At 40.2% G+C, this 14,648-nt stretch overlaps 1 protein-coding gene across 8 annotated transcripts in view; it reads left to right on the top strand.

Annotated features, from left to right (window-relative positions):
• ANKS1B (ankyrin repeat and sterile alpha motif domain containing 1B) overlaps positions 1 to 14,648 on the top strand; it is a 413,633-nt gene that overhangs the window by 368,343 nt on the left and 30,642 nt on the right. For 4 of the 8 annotated variants that reach the window (XM_010410776.4, XM_010410775.4, XM_010410774.4 and 1 more), the window contains exons 19-20: positions 521 to 700; positions 11,970 to 12,044. In XM_010410776.4, coding sequence (XP_010409078.1) covers positions 521 to 700; positions 11,970 to 12,044 — 255 coding nt within the window. The remainder of the gene's footprint in view (positions 1 to 520; positions 701 to 11,969; positions 12,045 to 14,648) is intronic. The other 4 variants (XM_039571471.1, XM_010410773.4, XM_039571472.1 and 1 more) reach the window with 2 other exon arrangements.

Here is a 14,648-nt window from a genome sequence, read left to right as displayed (position 1 = left end):
ACTTGTGTCTGATATCTGGTACTTCAAGTTAAAATGGATGTTCTGCAAAACCTATAAAAATTGCAACAAAGTGTCTATACTGCGTAAATGGACACGCGTTTCTTTTTTCCAGCAAGAGATGTTGCTAGTGTTCAAATCACTTTCACTGCTCAGAGCAGCTGCTCAGAAGTGGTGAGAATGTATTTCATCTTACAAATAGCTAGTCCTAAATCATGGCTTTTTTTGGGCCTTGGCAAGAAGTAGCTCACTGTTTTATCTCTAGAAGAGGGTATATATTACACAAGGAGGTTTTGGAGAGGAAATTTGCCACTAGTTCATGTAAATAGTGAACTATTTTTCCTTCTGCATGGGCTCTGCACTTCAGGTAGGAAATCTCCAAATTCCATACACAGTAACCTCTACTGCAGGAATTTTTCCATAATTTTTTTAGTGTGAGCCATTCAAATGCACTTATAAATGTGTGATTTGAAGTCAGCAATATGCTGTTCTTCTTATGCTGCATTTTTCTTTCTCTGTCCAGGAACCCAGTGGTAACCACACTCCTCCTCAGTTGTCTCCATCACTTAGCCAAAGCACTTTCACTACTGGTGGCTCCCTGGACGTTCCCCACATTATCATGCAGGGCGATGCAAGGAGAAGAAGAAATGAAAACTATTTTGATGATATCCCGCGGTCAAAGCTGGAGAGGCAGATGGCACAGGTAGGACTAAAACCAGTGCCATTAAAAGGCTGGGCTTTGCTGCTTTTAGTTACAGGACTAATCCTGACCATGGCAGTAGGTTGTAAATGAAGGCTGAGTTGTAAATAACAAATGTTAACAATTTTTCCAAGCTGTCTGTTCCAGCTGTCTATATTTCAGTTAGTGTAAATTGGTGTGTTGGTGTGTAATTTCCCCTGAGACGTGGAGGTTTGGGGGTGTTTAGATGCTTGGAGGCTGAGATGAAGGTGGCTTCTGTGCACCAGAGTGCACAGTCTTCCCCCAGCACTGACTCTGCCTCTTGTTTTTGTAGTAGGGTGCAGATTCCTCAAATTCAGAGGAATAAGATGGCGTCAGTTCACTGCTGGAAACTCAGAGGACTTGAAGGGTGATGATTGCTGCATTCATTAATGGGAAGGGTCAGCATTCTGAAAAACTGTGATCTGGGCATATATTTTTATTATTTAAAAAAAAGATTTAACTATGCAAAAATTCATTTGAACAGCACTAAACTCCAACTGGATGTTAAATCAAACTGTTCATGAAAGAAAGCTTAAAGTAGCCTCCATCTCTATGTTTTTTTCCCCCCACCACTGAAAGAGTACAGATAATTTTAAATTAAGCATGCATTGAGCAGAGTGATGCCACAGAACCATAGAACCACGTAGGATGGAAAAGACCCTTAAGGTCTTCAACCCTTAACTCAGCCCTTCCATGTTCACCACTAAACCATGTCCCAAAGGGCCACGCCGACATGATTGAACCACTTCCCTGGACAGCTCACTCCAATGCCTGACCACCCATTCAGTGAAGAAATTTTTCCTAATATTCAACCTAAGTGCAGTAGATTATACATGGACACCCTGTTGGTGAAAATGCTTTAGAATGAACTCAACTGGTTTTTGCTGATACTGATGATGATGAAAGACAGCCAGGTCTTAAGCTGCATGCTGGAAATAGGACTTTGACTTGCTGTCAGAAGCAGATGGGCAGCCAGGGCAGTTCCTGGAGAGACTCATTCCACAAAGGAGAGGGTTGCTGCATGCTTCCCTGCATGAGGCTTCCCAGCAGTGTTTCTGCCTGCCACAACCCAAAATAGAGCCTCTGTCCAAAATTCAGCCTCAAAATGGAAACAGCTATGCAAATAACTGTGTTATAATGAACAAAAGGCTGCAGTCTGTCAGCTAATTACATGAACAAGAAGTAATTAAATAAACAAACAAAACAAGGTGCTGCCATTACCTGGGAACACAGAAACAAATTGAATTCCATTTGTTCAGAGAACATTTCTAGGAAAGTGAAATTGCATTTGGTTGGGTGGAGCTGTTGCCTTGCCCTTTTTTAATCTTATTTTCTGCTATATAATCTTCTTGTACAGAATTAAGGAGAAAGTTGCTGAGTGAATGAGCTTCTTTTCAAACCAAAGTCTGCTGGGCTTCTGTGGCAAGAGTAAGGCTGAGCTGAAGTCCAGCAAAGAAAAGACAAGTTCTTAACATGAAAATATTTTTTGAAGGTCATGAAATTTAGGTGTTTGAGCATAAAATGAACGCTTGCTCGTGGCTGAGTAGACTTGTTTGTCTAATTAGTTCATTTTATCACTTCGTTCACAAATCCCTATACTCACTACCTCTTTTAGTCACTAACATTGAAGACAAAAAATAAAACAAACCAAACCAACAAAAAACCCCTATGCTAACAATTCTTTCTGACTCCGTTTCACTCCTTTCTTTTACTGATATTCCCAAGAGGTCTGACATACTCTCATAAAAGACACCTGGAAATTTTCTTTGTGCTGTTGAGTACTGCATTTCCAGAAGGACTGTGGTACATTGTACGCCCAAAGACAAAACTGAGCAGCTATTACTTACACCGCTCCAAACTCCTCTAGAACCAATTAAGTGCTTAAGGGATTTTTTTTGTTGTTGGGCTTTTTGGGTTTTTTTTGGTTGGTTGAGGGGGTTTTTTTGCTGGTGTGGTTTTGGGGGCATTTTTTGTTGTTGTTGTTGTTTGGTTTTTTTGGTTGGGTTTTTTTGTTGTTGTGGGAGTGTGTACCCACTGAATGGATGACTTCAGTGCCTTCTCTCTAACTTTAACCATGGAATATAGCTGTCATCCTTTGGGACTCCAAAGGGGAAAATGGATTCAGATGAAATCCATAAAACAGTGGTTTGTGTTGTTCCCTGAGCTCCAATCTGTTTGAAGTCTTTTTCAGCTCTGCCCCCAAATTCTGCATTCCTGATGTATGTAAAATTCCCTTTGACTTTAATGGGAAAGTCAATGACTCCCTCTGGTGATCATTCTCAATAAATTGGACTCACCCCATTAAGAGGCTAATCAGGGATTTCTTCAACCATTCTAGCCCAAAAATAGATTCTTAAATTTATTTTGTTCAATATCTGCTCTGCCAAAATGAACTGTATTTCCTTCAGTCTTTTCCCCCAAAGCCCCTTTGAAATTAAAAGTAAAATAATTGTTTCTGCAAAATTAAGGAGATCTGACTGCTTCTTAACATGAACCTTCTGCTCTGTATATTGTGGGGGGTTTGGGGTTTTTCTTTTATCTAGCAACTTTCTCCTTGCAGTTTGCTGGTTCCTTTGGCTTGTGTCAGATCAACAGCAACTTCTGAACTGATACTAGTCCAGCTTCCCAGCTAGAATACTTCTCACATATAGAATGATCTAGAGGGATTATTTGAATTGCTTTGAGGATGTTCCTCTGTCTTAGTCCTTTCTTTGCTAGGCTGTTTGCATGCTGCTGTATGAATCTGCATGTTTACTGGATGCTATAGTACACAAATGTGCACAAACACATCTTGGATGCTGTGATGGTTTGAAAGTGTTTTAAGTGTGTTCTTGATTATGAGATTAATGGGCATTTTTATGGCCTTGAAGAGAGAGGCGAACACGGTATTGGGAACTTATTTATTGTATTGCTTTCATGAACTTGATTTTATTTCAAAAATGTTAGAATAAGACTATCTTATCCTTAATTTAAAATCTAAAATCTGAAGATATTTTGAAACTGGATGTTTCCATCTTTACTATGGCCTGTGTTGTCATGAAACTGGTACAGGGAGTCATCAAGCATGTTGATCTTTGCATCAATCAACCAGTCTTCCTTAAACAATGAGAACCGCAGGTTAAATCTGTTTTCCTTTGATGTGCTAGATGGGTTTAAGCAGTTCTCTAAACCATAATCAAATCTGCTTGTAAGTAATACAACTCTTTGTTTCCTGGAGGAAGTACTGATTTAAATTTACTTAATGTGGGTGGTTTTGTCTCAAGGCCAGCGTGTACTTTCATTCGCAGCTCCCTCACATACTGTTTGTGACCTAAGGGGAAAATCATAATATAAACAATGAGTCTAACCAATTTAGATTCCCCAATGGAATAGGTTTGGTCATCCAACCCCCTAGTTGATCATCCAGCTCCAAAAGTCTGTGATGTCTGGTTGTATAAATCATAACTGCCAAAATGGTAATACAGAAGGTTGTGAGATGGTTTGTTTTCCAAAAAAAAGGAGAAAAAAAATATCTAGAAAGAAATGAGTAGTCTGAGTCATCACTGACTGTGGATGTTGAATTCTGAGCCTGCAAACTGTAGGTTAGTACGATCAAATTAACGTAGTTTAAAATAGCTGAGGTTGTTCTTAAGATTGGCTGAACCTTTAAAATAGAACTGAAATCATGCAGGCAAAGCTTGAGTACTTTGGAACCAAAATCGGTAGGAGGAGGAGTCCCACTGAAGGGATTGGGCTCTTTGTTCAGCCCTGAAATAGTTGCAGGGAAGAACTTTGGAGGTCCAAAGGAATCGTAGCTAAGTTCATTAAAATACATCAGTTAAAATGTCACCTTTTTAGGTTTTGCAATTCTCCAGGCAGGAGAGAAGCTTTAGGTACTAGCTGCAAGCATATTCCAGACTGCCAGCCCTGAGGCTGTGGCTATTTATTGCGCCAGCCAGTGACATATGGTGCTTTTAGCCACCCTGGTCCATAAGACCTCCTGCTGTGGTGTTCAGAGCTCTGCACCCTGCCCTGAGCCAGGAGTGAGGGCCAGGAACATCTTTCCCATGGCAGGCATGCAGGGAGATGCGGGAAGCACCCCTGCCCACGGCACTCCTTGCAGAAGGAGAGCTGGGACAGGCTTCCCCCTGATGCTGTGACACGCCCTCCCCATGGTGCTGAGCCTCCGGCACAGCCCGAGCTAGGAGAGGTCTGTCATTTTGGGAGGCAGTGGGCGGGAGCCTCTCTGGGGCTCTGTGGACAGCTCCAGCGTGTGTCTGCCTCTGGGAGGACAAACTGGTAGTGAGTCAGAGTAAGCCTCCTAGTAGGATAAACCTAGTCATGGGCCATATGGGGGCACCCCAGTGAGTTGTGATGGAAGGAAGAGATCTTTTAAGATCTGAGAGAGTTGAAAAAATTATTCACAAATGCTGACAGGAGAAGTTCTTTCCCAGAGTTGCTGAACTCAGACTTCATTTTGAAAGCCTTTCTGGGTTCTTCAGTCACATGGTCTGAGTGCTCTTGCGGTTTTTTTTAAGTTTTTTTAAGATTTTTAATTTTTTTTTCCTAAAACACAAGATAGCTAAAATCTAAGGTCATTGTAATGACTGCACAGTAAGTTTGAAGTAAATCTGTCCTAAGCATTGGGATTCTGCCTTTTATTTTGTAAGATACAATAATTCATTGCTGGGTTAGGATTGATAAGTAGGGGACAATCATTTAAATGGTTTGAGTACAGCAGATCCTTTACCTACAGAAGAGGAGAAATGTCATTAAAAAAAAGACAGAATTAGCAAAGGCAGTTTTATATTAAAATTGTGAAATATTTTTGCTTCTTTCTAAAGTAATACCTTCAACTCAGCAATGTCTTCCAAATACTTCACAGATACTAAAGCATTTGTATTTCCAGTGCATTGTCGGGCTGTGTGATTGAAAATCATACTTTCCATTTTTCAGCTAGGAAAGCTGACGTACTGGAATGTTGCTGGTTGAGTAAGATGACACAGAGAGTTTGAAGGAACCAAAAATAAAGAAGTCATCTTTAGTTTTGTAACTTTAAACCACAGTATGACTTTTTATTTACTCGTTTCATGTTTTGTTTTCCCATCTCCTCTGCTTTTGAAGGATTTAAAGATTACTGTGAATGAAGAAAAATGCGCCCAAGAGAATACTGGTGTGTAAAATGAGATTATCTAAGAAGCAATGAAGAAGGTTTTTTTATCAATGGTTGAAATTACTCGTGGAATAATAGAATTCTTTACTAGCTGATTTATGAAGCAATAAATACAAAAATACGGTTCTCTAGATTCATTCTCTTGTTACTTCTTAGGCTTCTTATTTCCATGTTTTATAAGCATAAAATAGTTTATGTTGTGAGGATAAATAGCTATCTAAAAATAGTCAAATCCAAACAAAATGCTATAAGGTTCATATTTTAGGTGCATTATATTTTTAATATGGAAAGATGACTGAGCTGTGACAACCTTCAATTTAACATCAAAAGAAAAATGCTTAACTAAATCCAGTGCATGGTATAGGTATTGCTGGCAGTTGTATTTGTAGTTCACACAGATACAAATGCCATAGATGGCTGTATCTCGGTCTGTAAATTTCAGCTCATTTACATCCGTAGATCCTTTGAGAATTGTGTATTTCCTAGAATCATAGAACCACCACTGGGTTGGAAAGCAGCTGAAAGATCATCTAGTTCCAACCTCCCTGCTCTGAGCAGGGACACCTCCCACTAGAGCAGGTTTCTCAAAGCCCCATCCAACATAACCTTGAACACTTCCACGTGTGCGGTATCCAGCACTTCTCTGCGCAATGGACAAGTAAACTGATAAAGGCATTATAAGAAATCTACTTAATTTCTGCCTGAATAGAGAGAGAGAATTTTTCAAGCATGTTACAGAAGCTAACATTTTAGGACTGAATTCATGTGAGGTCGATCCTACCTACAAGCTGCTTCAGCAAATGGAATTAAGAAAGCCGCTTCTATATTCAGTATTAATGTTCCAAACTTTAGCCATAAATACTACACCAAGAAAAGGACAAATGTTCTTCATTAATTTACTGTTTTTCACACTCAGTCTTGTGAACTAGAAGGTCTACATTGAAAAGATTGTATGAAAACTGAATTTTAATATCTACCATTTACATTTTTGATCTGCTGGAAAAAGCTGTGCTTAGAGTTTGGGGGCACTTTTCTGAAAGAGCGTTTTAGTTGTTTGGGGGTGGGTATTTTTTGGCAGAAAGGTAGATACGTTTACCCAGTGTTCAGGAATTAAAGTCTCATAATTTTCATTGGTGTTTGTCCAGAAGTTTGTATCCTCTCTGCAAGGCTAAGAGGCTGGAGTATACTGGTAGCTGGCAGCACCAGCAGAAGGGGTGCTGTCAATGAGAAGAAGCTGGGAAAGGCGGCAGAAGATCAGGAGTCACCAACGACCTCTACTTGGACCAGCTCAGGGCTGAACAAACTGTTTTCCTACCCAGAGCCATGCCCTGGTGTTTTCTAGACTTCTGTTTGTTGTTGTCACTCTCTCCTGGATTCCCTCCTTGCACTGCAGTGGCTAAAACTGAACGCCACCCCATATGAGACCTCACTGGTGGCTGCCCCATATGGCATAAAAGTTTCTTCCCATGATACTTTTATTAAATACCTGAAATTTTTTTATATAGGAGAAGGAAATTCAGCAAAGAGCCACCAAGAGGGTTGTGAGCTAAAGCAGTTGCCCTCCAAGGAGAGTCTGGGCAACCAGGGCTGGCTGGAGAAAAGGTGGCTTTGGGTATTAAAACTGAGAGAGGTACTGGACACCAAGAGAAACTTTCTCCCCATATGGACAGGCAAACAGGGGGACAGGTTGTTCAGACTCTGTCCAGTCTCTGTCCTTGAGGTTCTCAAGACCTGACAGGATGAAGCCCTGAGCAATCTGGTCTCATCTCACAGCTGCTTCTGCTTTGAGCTGGAATTGGAGTGGAGATTTCCTGAGCTTTCTTGCCGCATGAATTATCCTGTGATTTATATCCTTATTCTTTTGAAAGACTGCTCTATCTAATTTGAAGTATACTGAAACTTTCAAATCTTTTTTGATCTCCCCCAACCTAAATCACTCTGCTAATTTATTTACTATTTTATTTCCATGTGTAATCCTACTAAATTTCATCCGACTGATCTGTAGTTCATCAGATCTGTTTTCAGTTCTTACCCCATTCTGAAAAGTCCTTCACTTCTGGATCCTCCTTAGAGAGCATTGGCACTCCTCCAAGCCACAGCATGGAGCAGGTCCTTGCAGATTGCCTCAACATGTTCAGTCCATTTGTGCTTAAATACCAATAATCATTCTCGAAATGTGCTGCATCAGGAGTCACACAGTGTCCAAGCCTTGCTGTAGTTCTCCTTGCTGCTGCTGATTTAATCGGCCAGTTTTCTGACACAGGAAGGAAATTTGATCTGAGATGATTCATACTGAATCATCTCATTCTGAACATCTTGAATTTTTCTTGGTGCATAGTAACTGTCTCGGTAGCACATGGCAGGCAGTATTACACTTTTTCTTTGTTATTCTCAGTAATGTATGCATAGATATAAATATACACACGCATACATATATTCCTGAGTGTTTATTTCAGATGGCCAGGAGTGATGCCAGAAGGTCATGAGAACCACAGGATGGTGGCTGGATTTTTAAACATTTCTAGTCACTTACTGGTCCTTGAAGTTAAGCTGCCTGAAACTTTCTGAACCTTCCTTTTCTCCCGTCTTAAATATTCTTTTAGCCCTTCTTTGCTCCTTTAGTATCTTCTATGACTTTTCAAGGATAATTGCACCTAATTTAGGTGATTCTTTAATATCTCCTAACATGCCATTGAGTGAAACTCATTGATGTAACTGTAATGAATACATCTGGACTGCCTTCCACCCAGCTCCTTCTCCTCCTGCATGTGCTGTCCAGGTATTCTTTTCTGTCACTTTCCTCCTTTCCTCTCCTTAGAAAGTATATGATTTCTGTGATCAGTCTTACAGTTACTTTCTTTCTTCAGATTTTTAACCAAGTTTTCTTGTCTATGAGGAGGAAGCCTAAAGTTTTCCTTGGATAATTCTTTTCACCCTTCCTTTGCCCCTCCTGCCTGTCAGTTTGTTCCACCATGACTAGACAGGGAAACCTTTTATACATGGAAAACCACAAAAAGGATATTATAGTAGAGTCTTGTTGTGACATTACTCGTAAGCATTTATCTTTTGGGAAGTATTAAGATAACGGCATGTTTGATACTAATCAGACAATAGATGATGCTGTTATTTTGCTCTTCTTTACCATATTACTTAGGAAAATGTTCTTCATTAAACTCTTTTTCACAGAACCTCTGTGTCAGTGGTATTGGGTGCCCAAGTGTATTTGTGTTTATTGTGGTGGAAGTGTATACACAGACTGAATTCCTTGGCTTTTTTTTTTTTTGAGAACATATGTTTTGGGAGCTGAAAATTGTGAGTGATTGAAGCCTAATCCCCATTCTTTCTTCTACTGCCTATTTTTTGGCCTCAGATAATCACTTAACCTTTTTCCTTGCCTTGGTTCCTTCCTCTCCAGCACAGGAATATGCAACTTTAAGTACTTCTCCTGGGCATTTCATAATTCATTAAAAAATTTAAGTACTTTGAAGATATAAAATATGTATCTAGTAAATGCTAAATATTTTTACAATGGTGTGAGGAAAAGGTTGATTTCTGAATTTGAATTCATTACCATCCCTAAAATTAATGTTCCATCTGCACTGCATTTCAGTACCTTAGTCATTCAAATATTAATGAATGCAAAACTAAATAATGAATTTTGCACTGCTGCCCTTCTGATGGGGCATTCATGAAGTCGTGGGAAATTCTCAATCTTTTCTGGCCTGCTTGATTTATTGTTGATTGTGTATTAAGATGATTTCGCTTAAGCCTAGATCCTTCAAAATTTAATTCTGGAGGTAGGTCTGTTTGACTGGGGGAAGTTCACTTGAACAGTTCTTGAAGCAAAGGCTTGGACCCAACGCTTGTCTCTCATAGGTGAGTGCTCCAAACATCTACATTTAGGCACTCTTCTTTCCCCCATTTATAAAAGGGGTTGAAGACAGCCTGTCTTCTGCTGCTGCTTTAACCTGTGAAAGACAAAGGTGAGCTGCAAAGATGTGAGTTCCCCCAGTGGGAAAAGGGCACCAAATTGAGAATTCCCAGTTCCTGGAGGGAGTACCCTAACTGCTGTGCTTCCATTTGGGAGAAGTCACGACCGAGCTGGCTGTGGCCCCACACCAGTCCCTAAAGGCAGGTCCTGGAGAGGTGCAGGATTTAAGGGCACACTTTTGTCTCAAGAATATCGTGATGCTGAGAAGTGGCTGCACAGTGTGGCAGCATCATGGCAACCCCTTGTCAGCGCTGGGGAGAAACAAAACGTCTGCCAGCATGTGGTACCCTGCTGCATTCCTTCCTGCTTTCAGTACCTCAGTGTGTACAAATAGCAGTGCAGGAGGTTTTCTTGGGTACCTTGATTACCAGATGCTTGGGCATGCTGCACCAGCATGGAAATGCCTTTTCTTTGCTCTTCTCTTGAAAAGCAGAGGCACAGCCTTCCGCCATGGACTCCTATTCAGGAATCTTCCCCTCCTCAGGCAAACAGATATAGGCATCATAGTGATGGGCATGGCCAGAACATCCAGAAGTTAGTTTGCTTGACATACACAGAAAAAGGTTATTGGTAACCACTAGTGCAATGTCCTAAGGATGGTACAGCAGAAGTAGCTGCAGCAGTGTTTGCTGCTGGCCTTGCACTGAGACTATGTGTTCATCACATGGAGGAGGACTAGCTTGTAGTAAGTTGCAGAGGACGAGGTAGAAGACTGAACAAAAGTCAAAGTTCTAATTAGCTAATGATATCAAAATGTAGAGCCCTGCACATCACGAAGGAGAAGCAAAGAACTTAGAAAACAAGATGAGGGATGTGGAATTAACCACATATGTGGAAGTTTTACAATTACTGAAGCTGGAGGAAGGGATGTGTGCTCATGCATTTCAGATGATGAAGGAAATAAGGGACAATTAACAACATTAGGCAGCCACCAGGCTGTCTGGCAGCACTCTTTAGTCAGTCCAGAGGATGCCAGGCTTCCCTGACAGTAACCAGAAGTGGTAACTTACTCTGTCACCAGCCAGGCAGCCAGATTGCAGGCTACAAAAGGTAAGAGCATTTTAAGAAGAGTTGCACTTCTTCGGATTGATTTGAGCATTGGTGCTAAACTCCTGCTGCTGCTGCTGACAAAAACCAGCAATGCATGTTCTTGATGGTGTTAAATTACTGATATATTAATTGCTATCTCTTCTGGATGCTGCAGTTCCATTTTTCATGTCTGTTTATTGCCTTTTGTTGCTGCCTGCTGAAGATAGCGTGGGCAGATCCTACGTCTGATGCTTTGTTTTAGTTGCCTGGCTACTGTAAAACGTTATCTTAGCTTTTGCTGAGGTGCCACAGATGCTTTATTGATGATTGTCCAAACAAGGAAATATATAAAAGATGCTGGTGAATGCTGTGCTTGCCTAGTTCTGCTGCTTTTGCTAGAGATGCTACAATATGCTTACTTTGCTTCATTACTACAGGTTCTCTGTATAGTAATGTAGAGGGTAGACTGAAACCTTTCATTTACACGTTGGGGTCATGGTCAATGCCAAAGGTAATATTATCTGTATCATAGTATGCAAAGGAACTGTTGTTGGAAGGAGATGGTGGGCAGCTGCTTCACTAAATTGCAATGCATTCATTTCTGGTAATTGTTATAAAGAAAATGTATTTTTCCTGTTGATTGTGTTGCCAGATTTTTCCCTTCCTTTCTCCCTGTGAACGTCTCCAACAGAGAGAAATTTAAGTCAAAACTTACTTGGGATGTTGACTTCAAACTTCTTCCCTGCCAAAAACTGAGAGTAACCAATATTTCTTCTGCTCTAGGCAGTTTCTATTTATGCTTGCATAACTTTATCTCTTTACATCACAAGCACTTCTGACTAAATTGTTTTCTTGTACTCACAGTCTGAAACCTCTTCTAAAGTCTCTGAATAAGCTATGTTTCTTTTCAGTCAGTCCAAAAATATTTTGTCAGCAAATAAATAAAAAAATTACTTTTAACAACTGTTTTACTTCCTTCTTTAGTATTATTGCAAGCCTTTTCTTAATTATTCTTGCCTTTTGGCAGTTGCAGTGCATTAATATTTACAAGATGAGATACAGTTTTCTGTTTATATTAGCAGTCTTCGGTCTGTGAGATCTGGACCAACCAGAATGCAGGATATCCTTTCTCATCGATTCATCAGGTTCATAATGTAAGATACAGCGATAAATGGCTATGTTGTCACTCTATGGATGTACAGTCTGTTGCCTTGGTGTTCTCTACGGGTGTCATGTTGCTGAAATGACAGAAGCAGTCCGTACCTTGTCCGCCGTGCGGGGACCGTGTGTGCGCGCATTCGTGTATCGTGCCGTGTGGTTAGCGTATGTCGGCTCCATGGTGTGCGTACGTACAGGACGCGGGGGTGCTGCCAGCAGCCGTCTCGCCCCGGGGAGCTTTGAATTCTGTTCCTGATGTTTTTGTTCACTCACTCTTCCAAAGCGGGAAACCGTGTAAACAGCTCGGTTTGCACAGTTTCGCCCCCGCAGTGTGTTGTGCTGCCCTCTCTGTGTTGGTCTGTAGGCTTTGCCCAGCTGTGGTTACACACTGCCTTTGCAGAGGCACTTTGGGGGAGTTGGAGGTAATGCTGATGGTGCCCTGAATTTTTGTCACTTCTGTGGCAGTCACTGTGCGCGTGAGAGCAAACCTGGTGATCCGTACTGCAGACTGGTAAGGATGACAGCCAGTTGTTCAGCAGAGTATTTGAGAGCAGCTGTAGATTTCTCCTAATTCTGTCATGACTCCTGGGAACATTTCTGCCAGAGAGGGGCCATTTTGGCTACTGAGCTTTAGAAGTTTTTTAAATCTAAGTACACCGTGTTTCCATTCTTTCAAAAGCCAAACATGTAAGGAGCTAAAAAAATGTGTCTTTCTCTAGGAATTTAAACATAAGCAAATAATAAGGATTTGACAGATCTGCAGAGCATTTAAAATTTTTACAGGGAGAAAATTATAAATTTTTCAGCCAGAACTGTTGTATCCATGTGTGCTCCAATTTGTTGTTGTCATGGTGACTAATACACATTACCATAACCAGGCATGAGGCTTAACAGGTGAAAAGTTATAAGATGTGGTCCTTGTTAAAAATAACTACATTCAAACCACTCAAAACCAGGCCTTCTTGGTTTTTTCTTCCTTTTAGCATGGAGGCTTTTTAACTTGACATTTTTATAAAAAGACGAGGGAGGTGTTGGATTTTTATAGAAGATTTATTGAGGTTACTTCTTATCTGCAACTATCTCTGCATCCAGGTGCCTTCAATACAAGTCAAATACACTTCTCAGGGAATGGGATAAATGTGCAGCAACTGTAGAAAAAAACTGTAGAAAAATAATAGCTGTAGTCTGCTTCTGTTGCTTTTTTGACATCAAGCATCCAACTCTTTCTAGAGCACTGAGAAGTGCCTATCTGCCCATCTTTGGGGTTAGAAAACCCAGCAAGAGCAGAGGTATTGGTCTCTAAAGCTATTAAAAGTTGTCATTGTAAAAGTATTGAATCCTTACCACTCTGACACTTGCCTTGAGACCATTTTCTGATTATAAATTCTTTATCTGCAAAATGCAGAGCAAAAAAAGCTTTTTTTTCAAGTTAGTAGAGGCCAAAGAGAGTTAGGGTGCTGGTTAAAGTCATAGGGAGGTTAGAATACTAAAACACAGGCATTACAGCAAAACCCATGTGATAAATTGCACAGCTGTCTGATGAGCTGTAAAGCTAGATGAAGAAGAAATTATCTCTTGCCTTTCTGCTTCATCAGAGAGATAAATATCTCCATCCGTATATTGTGTCATAAAAAATACATAAGCTTAAATGTTTGATTATTTCTTATAATTGCAAATTAAATATTCAAACCAGAAAATCGTTATCCTATCATATCTATTTTTAAAACTTAAATCAAACATTATAGTTGGTCTTGCACAGCAATTTATGAACATTTCTGTACTGCCTGAAAAGTGTATTAGGTGCTTATGAAGGACCGGAATCTCAATACATCACCCATGAATTGTTCCACATCAACTCCCTGGATTTAGGACTACTAGTAATTCATATTTTTCTTCCCTGACTTGAGCCCTATGGTTTCAAGTCTTCTCTAGGTCAAAGATGGTCCTATTCTGTATTTTGCCTGATATTAACTGTCATCATCACATCTTAAATCTCAGAATTTCAGTATTTGACTAGAGCCAGTCTGCTGAGGAGCTCCCGTTCTTCCTGTTAAGGTTTTTAGATATGGATTTATGAATGTATTTAGCCATCTAAATCTTGTTTAAAAGCTTTTCTTCCCTAAAAAAAAAAAAAAAAAAGGAAAGGAAATTGGGTGGGGAATATGTAACAGGAATTACACTTCTAAACATCTTCATGGATCTGGGCTTTGGAGACTACCCTGTTATGACTCCATTTAAATGGGTTTTGAGTGCTAACAGTAGTACTGTTTAAAAGTCCAAGGAGTTTGGTGTGAAACAAAAGGAAAAGAAACCGGGAGCCACTTCTGCTGAAGTGTTAAAAATCACTTATGATACAGCTGTTTAAAAAAATTTGACTATGTATAATGTCTTTTCATAGTAGCTGCTCCCTCTACAAGACACACTGAAATACAGTAAAGGCTTCCAGAGGCAGTGGTCTGTCAGGAACACTAGAAATCCTGTATCTGCATTCCTCAACCTCAGCTCTATTGCGTGTTTACAACATCCTAGAGATATGTATAGCAATCTTGGCAATTCTGTTTTGTCTAGTTTAAAAGGAGTAGGTAGTAGGATGATTGTAT

This window comes from Corvus cornix, chromosome 1A (assembly GCF_000738735.6).
Source record: "Corvus cornix cornix isolate S_Up_H32 chromosome 1A, ASM73873v5, whole genome shotgun sequence".
Taxonomy (NCBI): Eukaryota; Metazoa; Chordata; class Aves; order Passeriformes; family Corvidae; genus Corvus; species Corvus cornix.
This window is presented reverse-complemented; position numbering and strand designations above follow the sequence as displayed.